The 16,434-nt window shown below is 48.3% G+C and overlaps 1 protein-coding gene across 1 annotated transcript in view; it reads right to left on the bottom strand.

Moving 5' to 3' along the window:
* Cfap65 (cilia and flagella associated protein 65) overlaps positions 1–14,237 on the bottom strand; it is a 32,811-nt gene extending 18,574 nt beyond the window's left edge. The window contains exons 1-12 of the mRNA XM_071619433.1: positions 14,227–14,237; positions 10,942–11,113; positions 8,870–9,054; positions 6,676–6,778; positions 5,862–6,028; positions 5,485–5,684; positions 5,128–5,273; positions 4,437–4,659; positions 3,818–4,083; positions 2,761–2,961; positions 2,178–2,537; positions 608–745 (exon numbers count right to left, since the gene is read on the bottom strand). Of these exons, the coding sequence (XP_071475534.1) occupies positions 608–745; positions 2,178–2,537; positions 2,761–2,961; positions 3,818–4,083; positions 4,437–4,659; positions 5,128–5,273; positions 5,485–5,684; positions 5,862–6,028; positions 6,676–6,778; positions 8,870–9,054; positions 10,942–11,113; positions 14,227–14,237 (2,172 nt within the window). The remainder of the gene's footprint in view (positions 1–607; positions 746–2,177; positions 2,538–2,760; positions 2,962–3,817; positions 4,084–4,436; positions 4,660–5,127; positions 5,274–5,484; positions 5,685–5,861; positions 6,029–6,675; positions 6,779–8,869; positions 9,055–10,941; positions 11,114–14,226) is intronic.
* Between the last annotated feature and the right edge of the window lie 2,197 nt (positions 14,238–16,434).

The following is a 16,434-nucleotide window of genomic DNA, read 5'->3' as shown; positions in this document are numbered from 1 at the left end:
AGTGGAGCTGGTGGGAGGATCAGGCTCAGAGCGGTACCTTTCCAGGGCAAGAAGACTATTGAGAAAAGCTGATGATGGGAGCCGGGAGGAGACATCTGAGGCCAAACTAGAATTAGCAGCTGGTGGCCTGGCGGCGGGCCCTACACTTTTCAGCTCTTCGACACTCTGCTTCATAGGCCTGAAGGGCCTCAAGGGCCTTGTGAGAGACCTGGGAATTCTGATCCCCCAAGGAGTATCCCCCAAGGACAGGGCTAATGGTTTGTGTCCTTGTTTCCCTAGGGCCTAGCCCAGGACCTAGGCTGGGCAGGCGCTCGGTCAACAGGGCACTGGCAACGAAGGAGCTGAGGAGGTTTAAACCTGAGAGGCAGAGGACCGGGTGACTATTTCAGAGGGAGAAGGGAGGACTGGTGTCCAGCTCCCAGAATGTCCCTGTCCCAGTGCCATGGTCTAGGAGCAAGTCCTTAAGTGGCCCAGATCCCCAGGACAGCTGGAGAGGGTATAGGGGTGTGTTTCTGAGGCCAAGATAGAGAGAAAGAAAGATCTGCAGGCCAAGGTAGAAGCCAGCGCTCCCCTGGCCTTCTCTCACTGCTGTTGGTACCATACTCACCTTGGGTACATCCAGGGAATATTGGGGGACATGATGCTCCAAGGCAGCAAAATAGCTGTGGCCTCGTGCCTTCACTGTCAGGCACCAAGATGGGCACACAGTGCAGTCCTCCTCGATGTTGCTGTAGCTCCACAGGACCTGCAGGAGGCAGCTCAGGGTTCCATGGAAGGCAGCCACCTTGCCCCTCCCTGCCCCTGTGCTGCAGGAGTCTTACATTGGGTGCTGAAGCTGGGGTGGATAGGGGGCAAGGGCGCAGGGGAGACAGTGCATGCAGAGTACAACAGCTGTACACCCCCCACCTCCACCCCCACCCCTCTTGAGCCAGGCCCTACAGGGAGTGCTCTGCAAACCCTCTCTTGTAGTCCCCACAGCCAGGAGGCGGGTGGGGCAGGATCTGAAAGCAGCATTCATTCTCTAGGAATGAGCCCAGAGGAGCAGTAGCCAATGGAAATACAACATGAGCCACAAACACCAGCCACAAATATAATTCTAAATGTCCCAGTGGCCACATGAAAAAGTAAAACGCATGAAATTAATTTCAATAATATATTTTATTTAACCCACTGGATCTAAAAATCTTATCACTGTAACATATAATCATCATAAAATTATTAATGAGATATTTTACTTTCTTTTTGTATGAAATCTTTGAAATTTAGTTTTGAACTATTTTATGTTTATAGCACATCTCCATTTTCAGTGTTCAGTGGCCCCGTGTGGTTGCTGGCCGCCTTATCAGACTATTACAGGTATACAGCCTGTAACCCTGTAACCTAAACCTGAAGTGCTTGGCCTCAGCCAAGCCAGGAATCTACAGCCTTATTCTACAAACTCCATATTCCCCCACTGCCAAGACACCAGAGCAGAGGCAATTAAAAACTCTGTTTGGGAAACCTCCCTAAAAGTTCTGAAACAGCCCCTGGTTTACAGATGAAAAGATATGAAGGAATTTGTCCAAGGTCACGGAGCTGGTCAGGGACTCTGACCTTGACTGTTCAGGGCTGCTCTTCTCCAGTCCAGAGCTAGCAACTTCAAAGAACAGCATGTGGACAGGGCTGAGGGAGGGAAAGTGGCTGCCTGGGAACATGGAGGGACTAAGAGGCCCAGCAGCCACAGCAGGCCTGGGGACAGGCTGTGGACTGAGGTTCTTGACAGGGGAAGTTGTACTCAGTAGCCCCTCCCTGGTGTACTTCATTATCTGCACCCTGACTCAGTTCCCAGGCCTGGTTCCTGCCTGCTCACAGCTCCTTTGTAGGGACCATTTCCTGCTTGGAGGACTAGAAGAGAAGCCAGGAACCCCCTAGCCCAATTTTCCCAAAGGAAATCCCAGCTGAGTTCCTCCCCAGAGGAGAGGGAGGCCCCAAATGAATGAGACATTATCAGAGGGCCTGAGTTAGGCCAGATCAAACCAGTAGGGAGTGCTGTCCAACCAAGGAGAAAGTAGGAGAAGCCGGGCATGAACAGGATGGACCATGCAGGACCCTGTGTCACACGCTGTCACCCCACCTTGCCCCTCTCTGTTGGGGAAGGCAGAGAACCATCTTCCCCAACTTGTTCTGTCAGCACACACCTTGTAGGCAGCAAAGGCTTCAAGCTCCACAGCATAGAGGCAGTTGGGGTTGGGTGGCTGGAAGTGCAGACGCAAGGCTACAGACTTGAGTGGGGGCACATCGCAGGTGTCTGGGGTCACCCAGAAGGGACAGTCATCTCTGCGTGTCCAGACCACTTTGATCTTGCCCTTGGTGTGATTCATCAGGCACAGAGGGATAGGGTTGGGGGGCTCAGGCCCAGGGCAGCCACCAAAGTCCACCTCCATGGGCTCTATGCTGACGGGTGGGGGGAAGATGGCCAAGTCATTGGTACCATCGAAGAAGATCTCAGTCATGGGGGGAATATAGGGGTACTGTGGGGCTGGCATATCCTCCAGGTCCTGCAAGGGGAGAGACAGGGATGGCACCCAACTGCCATTCCTCCTGCCGCTGCCCTCCTTCTGCCCCTCCCTTCTGGAAAAAAAAGACTGCAAGAGCTCCAGGAAGGTCACCCCCAGCTCTAGTTGTACCTCGGGAACAGAGGACTGTTCACAAATTGCTAGAGGGGGCTGGAACCTGGAAAGGGCATCCTGCTCCCCATGGGCACCAAGGGATCCACGGTACCTCAATGGGTATCATAAGGGCCCCATTCCTGTCTCGTTCCAGCTTCCTCTCCTTCAGCATGATGCCCAGGATGTCAGGAGGGTACAGTGTCAGACCCCGAGCCAGGTGCGTGCGGTACCAGGTGAGGTGCTGAGGCTTCAGGATGACGGGCTTGGTGTTGTCTGAGTGGCAGGTTCCTATCAGGTCCAGGAACAGCGGGTCCTGCGACATTTTCCATGGGTGACAGGGCACAGGAGGGTTGGTGGGGTAAGGGGGTACGCTGGGGTTGAACTGAGGACGGACACTGGGCAAACAGGATGGCAGAGATGGAGCTGCAGGGTGGTAGGCAGAGGGAGCATTCTGACAGCCGCCTAGCTGACTCAGTGGTAAGTGGGACACTCAGCCATTGCCTGCCCTTCCCTCTGCTGCACACGGGCGCTGGGCATTCCTTGTACTACCCATCCCACTGCCAGCCAAGGGCCTGCAAGACCAGCATTTAGGCCCTCCCTGTGGGAGCAGAAAGCAAATTCATTCTTTCCTCCCATCCCAAGGCCCCCATGAACCCTACACCTGCATGAGACTCAGAAAGAGGCACCCACTCTCCAGGCCTAGAGAGAGAGAGCCCAGAGCCTGAGTACCTGCTCGGGAGGGATCTGAGGATAAATTTCAGTCCCTGCTTGCCATCTTAGCCAGGCACCTCAGGTCAGGGCACCAAGGGAATGACCTGCCCAGAGGCCTGGAGTTGGGTTCTTATCTCAGACTCTCTGCCTTGCACATACTGTGTGGAATGACGCCGAAACCTCTCTCTCCCCAGCCCACCAGCAACAGCTTCACCAAAGTCTCTGGCCTGGTAGCAACCAGACAAGCTTGGCACACCCAGTTGGCTCAGAGTAAGCCCTCAGGTGCTCCTGGCCACAATCTAGCTCCAACAGCCTGGGCTGGGGCCCTGAAGGAGAAGATGGCTGAGAGATGGCCCTGGAAGTTTCAGAATACAGGAGAATGGCTACCGAGGCCTGCCTTCCTCACTGGCTCTCACGCTGAGGGATTCCTTCCCCTCAGCCCCTTCCCTACCACTCACCTGGTGGTGGATGAGACAGGCCACCCGCCGAAAGCAGATGATGGGGCGAGTGGGCCGGAAGGTGCAGTGCAGGGTCATGCGGGCCTTGCCCACCAGGGTCCCGAAGGCAGGTTGGATGCTGAAGACGCTCTCCTGGCAGTCGATGGCAAACTGGAAGTGTGCTGTGCTGTCTGACTGGTTCTCTATCCACAGTGTCTGCTCCGAGTGCTCCCCAGGGTTGACCCAGTTGAAGTTGACACAGTAGTGCTGCAGGGCCACAGCAGGACCTGGGCACAGGAGATGTGGTCCCTCCGAGTGGGCCCTCCCACTTGGGTGGGGCTGGGGTATTAGCCTCCCAGAGAATGTCTCAGAAAGGCTGACACTGCTGGGGGTTGCTGTTGCCTGGTGATAGATAGGCAGGAGGATGGGCACAGAATCCCTGCAGCCTGAGCAGAGACCCATGTCATTAGGGGTAGTGGCAGGATGGTATCACCAGGTGTCCACAATGCTTCCCCACTGGGCCACGAGGGGGCAGCAGACACCCAGGCTGACAGACTAGAGGCAAGGTCTCTTAAGAACAGACAAGGAGTTCTCTGGAATCCTAAATCTGGGCTGCTCCTGGCCTGGGGGATGCCATTACCTATACAGAAACCAACGACTTTGAGCACAGTTTGGGAGACACAGCCGGAAGACATGATGGAAATGTAATCCATAGTTCTGACATCCAAGGCCTCAGGGTGGAAGAACAATGACACATATTTCTTTCCTCCTGGGGGCACGATGCCATGGCCCTTGGAACATGAGAAGGCTTGGTCTTTGGCCAGAATGTCTGAGGCTATTTCGATCCTAAAAGGGGCATTCACCTGTGGGTCCAGGTGAGGAAGCAAAGGATCAGGTCACAGAGTTGGGCAGTCTGGGCACTGTACAGAGGGGTCCAGCCAAGGTAGTGGGGGCAGCTGGCATCTAGCCCGTGCGTACTGATTGGCATGGGTGTGGGTGAAGCTGCCTCCACCAAGAAGAAGGAAGGGCCATGCCGTGTGCCCAGAACAGAGTCTTGTTCTTCCCAAAGCATTATGGGGCTAGCTGTGGTCCTGGGGTCAGGACACTCTTAGGGCTACTCCAGGGGTTCTCTGAGAGGCTAGGGTCACATGAGCCCAGTGCCAGCTGAGAGGAGAGAGGAATGTCTAATGATAGCTGTTGATGTGTGTGGGAACAGACTGGAGGCTCTGGGTTATTATGAAAAGGGAATGGAGTTTAAACGCACCCAGTCCTGGGGTCCCTGAGTCCTGCCTCCCCCTCCTGCCACCCTCCTTCCCCTGCCCAGTGCATACCACGGATGGGTTATACAGCCTTATCTGCCTCTCAGCCGTGCAGCCCACAGCAACGCAGCCGAAGTGCAACACCTTCTGCGAGCCCTCAGCATCCTGGTCCTCCGGTCGCTTGTGCCTTATGCTCACCACCAGCTGGGCACATTTGGCTGGGGCAGAGATGGGGCAGTTTTGAGGGAACAGTCCCTAGAAGACATGTGTCCCCAGGGAAAACAGTCTGTGACATGATGGAAGCAAAGAAAAGGCAAAGCTTGTGTGTGGGGGGGTGGGGAGGCAGAGTGGGAGGTGGGGGCACACTAAGGCCTTGAGACCCAGGGAGCAGCAGCTGTGCACTGGGGACAGCGGAGAGGAAAGCCTCACCTGTAGCCTGCAGCTGGATGCTGCTTTTCTGCTTGCTGCCCTCCCCATACCAGCACGTGGCCTCCACTTCATGGATGACAGCCATGAGGGGCTGAAAGGTCACTTTGATCCTACAAGCCAGGCCTGGCTCCAGTAACCCCGTGGTGGGAAGGATCTGGAATGAGCTGGGGAACTCCCAGGTGAAGAAGGTGGGCAGGTCCCTAGGAGGCAGGGGGTGGGTCCGGGTCACTGTACATCTGACTACTGCTTGGCCTTATCAGGTAGAGGCTCCGGGGTGCCCTATTCCCCACTGAGACATGCCTGCCTCCCCTGCTCCCTGGACTCTCTTCCCAGTGCTTGTTCTTGTCACCTCTGAGCTTCAGCCACCTTCCCCTCACCCCACATTGTCCAGGCAGAAACAGGCCTCAACCGTGTCCCCGATGGCACACATGGGCAGCTGTAGGGACGGGGGGCACTCTAGTTTGTGGCAAGGCAGGGTGGCCCTCAGTTCCACACAGAATATCCCCTCTTCCTTCTCAAACCACAGCTGGTCCTTGTACTCTCTCTGTAGGGCAGGGGAGAGGGGAGGCAGTCAGCAGTGCCTTCCTAGTGTTTAGGGGCCACACATCCCATCCACCCTCAGTTATCCCCCCAACACAACCCCTGGCAGTAGGCTGGGTTGTGACGTACTAGCTCAGCCTGTGCTCCTATACTGTCTGGGTCTCAGAGATGAGGGGCTCTTCTGTGGGGAACAAAGAATTTTGAGGACATTTTGGTAGTCAGTACATCAGTAGTCAGATGTATTAGAAAGGTTGAGGCAGGAAGATCACTTGAGCCAAGGGTTCAAGGCTAGCCTGGGCAACACAGTAAGATCCCCCATCTCAAAGAGAAATTGTTGTTGTTGTTGTTGTTATTACAAAGGATTTTGAAGAAACTTGCAGAGAGCAAGAAGAGGCCAAGAAATTTAGGACTTTCTAGTAACCAACACAGTATTGCAGTCTTTACGCCCCCAAATCTGATGGGGAATGTCCCTCTGTCTAAGGAGATTAGGCTCTGAGCCCTGTGGGGGACTCCCAGCTGGGGTTTTAGTTGTAGCTGGCAGGGTGTATGTGTGGTGTGGGGAGCTCCTTGCTGCTCTGTCCTACTTCCTGTTCTGAGGTCCCTGTTCCCATGTCCCTCCCATCATGCTACTGTTTGCTTGGTGGGACTTACCTTCTCTAGAGGCCGGAAGACAATAGGAAGCATGAGAGTTATGCCTGGGCTCAGGAAGATGGGCTGAGGGATGACTGTGAAGAAGAACTTGGTCTTGAGAGGCCTTCAGGAAAGAGCCAAGAGATGAGCACTTCAGATCTGGGCTTATAGCAACCAGAGGAGGCAGGAAAATTGCAGACTCTAGAGAGAGCTGAGGGGGCTGGCGTTGTGGGACCATGGAGAAAAAGGAGATGAGTCCATGGGGAGGGAGATAGGGTCTGATCACAAGAGGGCACAGCCACTCCCACAGTCCTTTCAGATCTTTACCCAAATCAAAAAAGAACAACACTTGTGTCTCTGATGAGGATGATGGCCCAGGAAGACAGGAATGGGACTGGCTATCTTGATTTAACAGAATCCCTGAGCTCTTATCTGGGGTAATCAAGGCTGGGAAGGGAGGTGCAAGGGTGGCCAATGTCACAGATGTTGTAGACTTTAAAAATATTAATAAGATGCTGTCAACAACTCTATGCCTATAAATGCTGAAATAAACACACTCTGAGGAAAATATTACTAACCAAACTGACTCAAGAATTGCACAATAAATTTTATGGCATCCTACCTGAAATCATCAAGGAAATGGAATAGGTAATCAAAAATCTTTCCACAAAGAAAACAGTAGGAAGGAAAATTGCAAAGACCCTAGAGACTAGGCAGGATCTCTAGACCCTAGAGATACAGAAAAACAAGCTTACGCAGAAACATAAAATTAGCAATATTAGCAAAAGGAATTTAACAACGTATAGAAAGCATACTCAGTTGTGACCAATTGGGGTTATTTGAGGAATAAGTGGTTGATATAATATAGAAAATCAAGGGGCTGGGATTGTGGCTCAGTGGTAGAGCGCTCGCCTAGCGCATGCAGGGCCCTGGGTTCAATCCTCAGCATCACATAAAAATAAAGGAATGGAACAAAGGTATTGTGTCCAACTACAACTAAAAAATAAATAAATATTTAAAAAATAGAAAATCAATATATTCTACCATGTTAGTTAAGAGAGGGAAAAAATTAGATGATAATCTCAATAAAAATCTCACCATCACAAGACTGGGGTCCTAATTAGAATAAGATATATTCCATGCTTGTTTAAATATATCAAAATAGATTTCACTGTCATATGTAACTAAAGAGAATCAATAAAAATTAGGTAAATTTCATGTGTTTATGAGAAAAACTTAACAAAGCAGAAATAGAAGAGAACTTCCTTAAAATGATCAAGTCCACCAGAAAAAAAAGAAAAAACCTACAGAAAATATCCAGCTTAATGGTGAAACATTGGAATCTTTCACTTGAAGATCATAAACAAGACAGGGCTGTTTTCTATAACTACTTCTGCTCAACACTTTCTATTTAATAGTACAGTAAAGGCAAAGAAAAAGTACAAGAATTGGAAAGAAAGAAAGAGAATCACCACTTTCTATATAAAATATGAATGTGCGCCTGGAAGAAACCCCAAATAATTACTAGATAAGTTATTAAACTTCAGTCCAGGCCTGATGGGGCACACCTGTCATCCCAGCAACCCAGGAGGCTGAAGCAAAAGGACTTCAAGAGCAAGCCAGCCTCGGCAACTTAGTCACCCTGTCTTACAGACAGAAACGGAAGGGTTAAAAGGGTACACCAAATTCTCCCATTTACATAAAGTTCCTAAGAAGGTAAAATCAATTTAGGGATGCCATTTAGAGATGTAGACACAGCTGGTAAATGCATTTGAGAAAAGCAAGGAAGTCACATAAAAGGCGGGATGGTGGTTTTCTTCATTAGCGAGGAGGGGGAGGGACCCAGGATGGGGGAAGGGAGGCTTCAGACACTGTCATTGTTCCATGATTTCATCCAGTTACATGAGTGCCACTTTCTGGAATTCTTCAAACTGCACGTTTTGAACACTCCTTTGATTTTATACAGCATTTTAAGAGTTCATTTTTTTAAAAAAAAAAATTATTATAATTTTTTTAGTTGTAGATGGACACAATACCTTTATTTTATTTATTTATATGTGGTGCTGAGGATCGAACCCAGGGCCTCACACATGCTAGGTGAGTGCTCTATCACTGAGCCCCAGCCCCAGCCCAAAAGTTCATTTGTTTTTAAAGAGAGTCCACTTTGGGGACTTGAGGGCTCAGGACCTGGGTCCCTGGTCCCTCACTCTGGTACCTGTACTTCATCTTCTGGGTTTTCAAGGAGAGATTTTTCAAAACCAGGTTCTTCGTGGTCTCCTTCCCCAGTTCCCAGCCTTTCCACTGCAGCTCCTCGGCCACTTCAATGCCCCAGATGACCCTCTTCTTTACTTTGTTCTGCTTCTTTGGGAGGCACACTTGAGTGTCTATGGGGCTGCTGGGCTGTTCAGTGGCAGGGAGAAGGGGAAGAAGGAGAGGTGCATTAGGGGTAGGACACAAAGGCCCAGAGAGTGGACAAAGAGCCCTGTGTCTCTAGCAAGTGAAGAGTGACAACAACCCTCACCAGGGGCATGGTCTGGAGAGAGGTGAGGAGCAGGCAGGCCCCAGAGGAAGATATGTCCTCTCCCAAGGTCACTGGAATGGTTTGCCAATGACAGCCTGTCTCTGGAAGCCTCCCTTTGGGCAGCCCAATCCAGCCAGTCCATCCAGAACACGCATGCAGTCTTAGCTGGCCAGTTCTGTTCCTCAATTTCACCTCAGACCCTTCTCTCTCAGAAACCTAGTCCTCCCACTTCCTCCTCACTGAAGAAGCCTCTCCTATGTGGAATGGCACTTTTCCAGATCACAGGACCCATCACAGTTCCTTCTTCCACCCCTCAGCTGGCTAATAAAACAAAGCAGCCAACTCATGTGTGAGCTGTCCCTGCCCCTCCCCTTCTGGGTCCTCTCTAAGTGCTGTTCCTGGTGATGCTGGAGATGCAATGTGCTAACACTTCCCTGTCTGCTATGGAAAGATCCTTCACAGTCTGATGCTTGATGCCTGTACAGCTAAGGAGGAAGAGTGACGGAAACCTCCCTAGGTAGTAAGGTGGAAAAAGGATGAACCTATTGCCTCTTCCTACCAAGGCCATTGGTGTGATCACTCAACTCATTGCCATTTTATCTTCAACCACTTTATAGCTGGTTTATCATTACATACCACAAGGATGTAGTCATTCATTTAACAAATATTGTTGACCTATTATGCCCCAGTCCCTGTGCTAAGTGCTGGGATCACAATAGTGAATAAGACCAACAAATCCCTTCTCACTTAGTGCTCACATTCTCAGTTTCAATGTTTACTGAGAGTGCTGAATGGCCACTGTATTTTCTTTCCCTGACTGCACATGGAGAAAAGGTGGCATGGATGAGGGAGGGTAATTTACTATAAATATCAGTTGATGCATCTGTCAGGATCCAACCAGGAAAACAGAAGCTATCCTGGTATTTAAAACAGAATTTAATTATCAATCAGGAGCAAAGAAGTAATCCAGGAATGAACATCAGCAAGAAGCAGCCACCACACCCAGGTGAAGGGAGATGGTGGGGTTACTGGAGTCCTGAAGTTTCTATGGTGGGAACAAGAGCCATTGGGGAGATTCAGATGCTGATGCAGATGGTGCTAAAATCGGAGAGAGAGGAGGGGGCCTTTCCCGTCCAGAGGGAAGGGTGGCAAGCGAATCCAAAGGCGAACATATCTAGAATGACACAGATGGAGGAGACACCTTCATCCAAGAAGACCCCTCTCCATAGGGAGATAAATGCAACAACAGTTACATCTAAAGAAGCAGGTACCACCCCCAAGACACAACACACACTGCACCACCCACCTAACATACACCCTGTACCACCCACACACCACAGTCACACGCCACACACCCACACACAATATGAACACATGTTGCACCAAACACAAAGTCATACACCATAGTCACACCCTTGGACAGCTGTGCTGCCATACAGAGAACCACAAGAGTTACAAAAAGTAAACAACATCCACACGATGGTCAAATACAAAGTCCCAGGGGTCAAGGCCAAAGGAGTGTTCTGAGGTAAGAGAGAAACACTGGCTACCTGCCCAGACTCCTGCCTGCTCCTCCCTGTGGAGCCCCACCCCATGCTTCTCACATTGTGCTCACTGCTACCGACATTCCAGTTGGCTTGGTGCTCCACCTACGCAGGGTCTAACACTGGAGGGTAAATGACAATCATGTCCCTCAGATTCCTGCCCCATTTCCCTGCCATCCATGTCCTGACTGGTGCTGCCATATTCTACTCTACCATTCTCACCTGGGCACTGGTGCTGCTGCTGCAGGTGCTCATGGGTATACTGCTGTCATTGATGGTGGGGACAGCCATTGTAATGGTACTCAGGCATGATCCACCAGAATTCATAGTGCAGTCTCCGCTGTCCCTGGGCCTCATGGTAGGACCTGGTATCGCCTGGATGAGCAATGGGCACCTGGAACAAGAATGCCAAGGAAGCACTCTGACTAAGCTAGGAGTTCCTGCAGATCCAGGTACAAGTCTGGGGTGGGGAGGAGAACAGAGGGGAGACAGGAGGGATGTGAGAAAAAGAGGTTGATGATGGGGACTTGCCACAGCCATCACTGAGATGGAAGAGAGGGCCTGCTTCCCAACGCTGGTAAGAGAGGAGGCAGTACCATGAGAACTGACACTAGAAATATGATCTGGAGCTTTGCCTGGGGGCCGAGAGACACCACTCAGGAAAGGCACTCAACTGGAGGTTTGGGAATAAGGCCCATCCAGCCATGCCCCTCCATGGCCTCAATTGGCATTACTTAGCAAGTCCCCAGTCACCAAAGCACATGCCTTACCTTTAGCTTGCTTTTACTCTCTATTTCCTCTAAATTGTGTTTTATAAGCTATAAGAAGATAAATAGAGGGCAAAGAAGCAAATGAGATGGCATGTTCATGATCTTCTGGGTTTTCTTTACCAGAACCCACCCTGTAGACCAAGTTTAAAGCAAACATTCACTAAAATAACAGATCAATTAAAGAATAAATGAAGGGGGGGCTGGGGTTGTGGCTCAGTGGTAGAGGGCTTGCCTAGCATGTGTGAGGCACTAGGTTTGATTCTCAGCACCACATATAAACAAATAAATAAATAAAGGTCCATCAATAACTAATAAAAAGGTTTAAAAAAAACAAGAATAAATGAAGGGGCAGGGGATGTTGCTCAGTGGTAGAGTGCTTGCTTAGCATGCACAAGACCCTTGTTTTGATCTCCAACACCGAAAAAAAAAAAAAAAAAGATTAACAACCTCTAGAACAGAGCGATCCTTGAATGGACTGGGTCAGAGCTGAAAATTATATGCAAAAATACAAAACAATTTCATGTATATTATATGCGAGATATCATACATATACCCAAGGTGCTATTTTCCAAGAAGAGCAATCACAGCTTTCACCAAATGAGTGAAAGAGAGTTCTTGACCTTGCTCTAGGGATACAAAGTGTCTTAGACCACTTTTGGTTTCATCACTTCAAATCCTTTCTTCCTTTAATAGGTTTCCTTTGGCACATACACTCACATGTGACTTTGTAACCTATATAAGAGAATAGCAACTTCTACACTGAGACACTCCTGCTACAGCCAGTCTTGCTCAGGCACATATGATACTGGTTTCCAGACCTCTACAATGATCCACCTCACAACATTCAACTCTAAGGGCTGTGGATGTAGCTTAATAGTAGAATCCTTGCCTATTATGCTTAAGAACCTGAATTCAACCCCTAGTACCATTTTTTAGAAATCCACTCAGCTCTAATTTCCTTTTACACTCAATACAGAGCAATAATCCAAGAAATCACCAAACATGGCTCTGCTCCCCAAAAATATAATGCAAGGCAGATATGTAATTAAATATTATCTAGTAGCCACATTTAAAAAGTAAAAGAAACCAGTGAAATGATAATGTATTTTATTTAACCCACTAACATTTAATAAGTAATTGACAGAAAATTATTGAGATATTTTACATTTTTTTTCAAATCCGATGTACAATTTTATATTTCAAATTCAGACTGCTCCTATTCCAAGTACTTAATGGCTACATTTGACTAGTGGCTATCACCTTGGGCAGCATCACTCTTAACACCTTTTTTGAACATAGGAATATTTTTACAGACAACTCAGTATCTTTCCCCACAATATCAAAAATGGTATGTATTTCTGCTAACATCCACTGAGAATGTATGTGCCAAGCAGTGTTGTAAAGTCTTCACAGGTACTTTAATCCTTACAACAGTTTATAATTGCAAGTGACTTTCATTTTGTTTAGCCTAATTCTCCTGTTCATGTTTGTGGTTCAGCTCCTTATTATAATGTACTCACTCAAATTTCGTAAACATTTTATGATCACCTTTAAGAATTTCTACACTTCCTAAAGACACTCTCCCATTCCTTCTCTACCACCCATCCAAAGCAAAAGATTCTGTTGATTCAGTTGTTCCTAGAGGGTTTCCCAAATCTTCTGGAAGGGACTATCTTAGATCCACTCATTCATGTATTCATTCATTCACTCATCCATTCACAAAGTATTTACTGACTGCCTACTATTAGCTGATACTGTACTAGACATGGAACAAGACAGGCAAGACTCCTACCTTCAATTTTAAAGTAAACATTAAAATGTAACCCAAGAAATGCAAGCTGAAGAGACAGGGAGGAAATTACCATTACTTTTCTGTCACTGAATCACTTTGGAGTCCTGCCCCTACTCATTGATGTCTCTGACTTCAGAGGATTCTACAGGCAGTTTCTGAAAAAGTCTCCATTCAACATATGGAATTAGCCCAGAGAGTGCACAGGGAGAGTAATGGGGTAAGAAACAGGCCCATCCTAGGCTAAGGACTGAATGAGCACTGGCCAGAAAGCAAGGCAAGCAGCTTTCCATTAACTCCCCAGACTCTCTTGGGACAAGCAAGTTTCTCCATCACACGGAACGTCAATCTATTCCATAAAATGAGTGTTGTCCTATTTCACAATTCATGTAAAGCTTATGTGAAATAAGGGGTTTGAGAAAGCATTAAACAAACCAATGTTACTACAACTAACAATCATAACTTCCACAATAGCCTGCACTACTTTCCTAAAAGACTTCACACTGCTGCAATCATCGTGAAGACACTGGGCAATTATGGGTTTTGTTTTACTTTTTTCTTTAATCCAATCTTCTAATCTCCAGGGATACACACACACACACACACACACACACACACACACACACAAATATCACCAGCCACCTTTAATTGCCTAATTTCCGATATTAAAATTTCTCAAGATGACCAGAGAAAAAAGTGGAGGAAGTGGAGGTCGTCGTGGAGAGTTGAGGAAAAAATAGGTAAAATGAAGGAAACAAAATATACTTAGAGCTGTTCCTTTTTTGTCTTCGGGCTTCCCGGTCTGATCTCGCCCAAGTTTTTCCAGTCGTACGGGGCTGTCTGAGGACCCCGAGGGGCCCTGGCCACAACTTCCCGGAGAAGGCAGTCTCCTGGTACAGATTCCTTCCCTGGCTACTCGCTAGCAGCGGACCAACGCTCCTAACTCACACCGCCGCCATATTGCGGTCTCCACAGATACAGGACGCACAGGACACAGCGTCTCCTGGTATCCCAGGGCAACGACGGCAACCCAAAAGGGTCAAGATCAGTGTAGGCGAATGCGCCGCCCAAATGTTGATGTGATTGTGTGTGTGTGTGTGTTGGTTGGATGTTGTTTTTGCGGTGATGGGGATGGAACCGCGCATGCTAGGCAAGCGCTTTACCACTGAGGTACATTCCCCAGCCCCTGTCACCCAATTTCAATCCTCATACTACTCAGTTTTTATTCCCTGACTTTTCCTGCTGTAGTAGTAACTGTGGGCTTTCACCAATCGCAACGTGCTATTATACATAATGCCTTAATTGTCCTGACGTCCCAGCAATCATTGACGACCAGATTTATAGGAGACTGCTTCTTTGGACTCGACACCCAAATAGGAGTCATTCCTGTTCTTTCCCCACAACTGCTGTTGACATAGGGTCAGAACCCCAGATAGAATCACGTTTCAGGAGATTGCAATTGCTAACTTATTTGCATATTGTTTGGAATATGAATTAACTCTTTGAAATTGAATTAACTCTCTTGAAGGGTTCCAAAGGTTAATGTATGAAGAAGAAATTACTATACAATAATGTGGATTTTCAGAAGCCCACGTGTTCACTTGTCCATGTGTGCTTTGGAGGAAGAATCTTTCTTGGTGAAGACTCTTTAGGTAGGTGAGGTTGGAAATCTCAAAGTTCATTTGTGGGTATTTAAAGATGTTTCACTATCCAGGACAGTGAGCTGGATTCTCCTCAGATTGAAGAGGGGGGCTGTGGTTATGGGAAGAGAGCTTAGTCTAGAAGTAAACCAGGAAATAAACTGTAATTTTTGGAAAGTTAGGATTCACTTGTGAAAGGTGGAAGGTGGCTGAGATAATAGTGGCCTGAGTTGGCCTGGGCGATCACATGGCCAGAGGCACGCAGGACTGGGGGCAAGGGGCAGGCCAAGGGGCCTGTTAAGTTATGCTAGCATGATTAGGCTTGGAGTTTTCTTGGGATCAAGGAATGTAGAACTCAGTGAGTGTTTCACTTGTTTTCATGGAATTCTCAGAATCTGAAATGTGTACTTTGGACATGACGACTTTTATGCTGTTTATGGTTTCTATAATGATTTCCTTTTTGTTTTCCCCAAGTTCTTTTTGACATGGTCAGCCTGACTCAGCTTGACCTTAAGGACAAAGAAATGGACCTTTCCATTTTAGGCCAAAATGAAAATAGGAAGCATTGTTCCTAGGAGTAGAGTCCGGTGGGGACCTCAGGAAAACCCCAAAGAGGAAGAAAAATTCAGAGCAGGGCCATGAGTCCTTCTGTGTCTTTACTGGGGGATCCCCCTTCTAGAGTTCTTGCCCGCTTACACTTTGGTGGACTCTGGGCTTGGAAGGATGAAAGGAGATGGATGGTTCCTCCTGTCAGCAGGGGCCCCTGTGGTCTTAGTTTCTATTGGATCTATGGGATTCTAATTATCTCATGGGAGCTCTGCAGCTAGTGACCTTGACTGGGGGGAGTCTCAGGGAGAGGTCTGCCTACTGGACCTTGCCCAGGGAGGTGGATAGCATGGAAAGAGGCACAGCTAGGATTTGAGCCTGAGGAGAGGAAGTGGAACCTTGGCTTGCTTTGGAAGTCCCCTTTCCAGGAGCCTAGTACTTGTGGGAAATAATAGTTGCTGTGTCCTGGTAATCATGTCCTCCCTGGACAACCCCCTTCCCCAAAAAACGCCATCAGAGGAAAGTGTTGTTTGGTTCAAGTCTGTAAACAAAAGTGAATGATGATTTAGGAAAACTGATGAAGCCCAGGATGTGGGTGAAAGGAAGAAGGATGGGTCAGAGCAGCCTCAGACCCTCCAGAACCCAGAGCTGGGGGTAAGAAAGGTAAAGTACATGCAGTGATTTGGACTTCAACACACGAAATATCTTTCTAAGCTTTCTAAGTGTCTTTTCATGCTCCCATGGCTGCTCCTCTCCTCCAAAGAATAGAGAAGACTCTGGGAATCTGGGATTCATTCTGACCGTTATTTACTGGCTGTGTGGCTTAGGGAAAGTCACATCATTTTTTGATCCTCGGTTTCCTCATTTGTTTCTTGGGAATAATTTCCCAAAGGTATTGTGAAGGTTGAGTAACTGAGCCTGTGTAAAGCAGTCAACAAACTCTCTCTCTCTCTCTCTCTCTCTCTCTCTC

The sequence above is a fragment of the Marmota flaviventris genome, chromosome 11 (genome assembly GCF_047511675.1).
Source record: "Marmota flaviventris isolate mMarFla1 chromosome 11, mMarFla1.hap1, whole genome shotgun sequence".
In the NCBI taxonomy this organism is placed as follows: domain Eukaryota; kingdom Metazoa; phylum Chordata; class Mammalia; order Rodentia; family Sciuridae; genus Marmota; species Marmota flaviventris.
The sequence above is the reverse complement of the archived record's forward strand: the minus strand, read 5'-3'. Positions and strand labels throughout refer to the sequence as shown.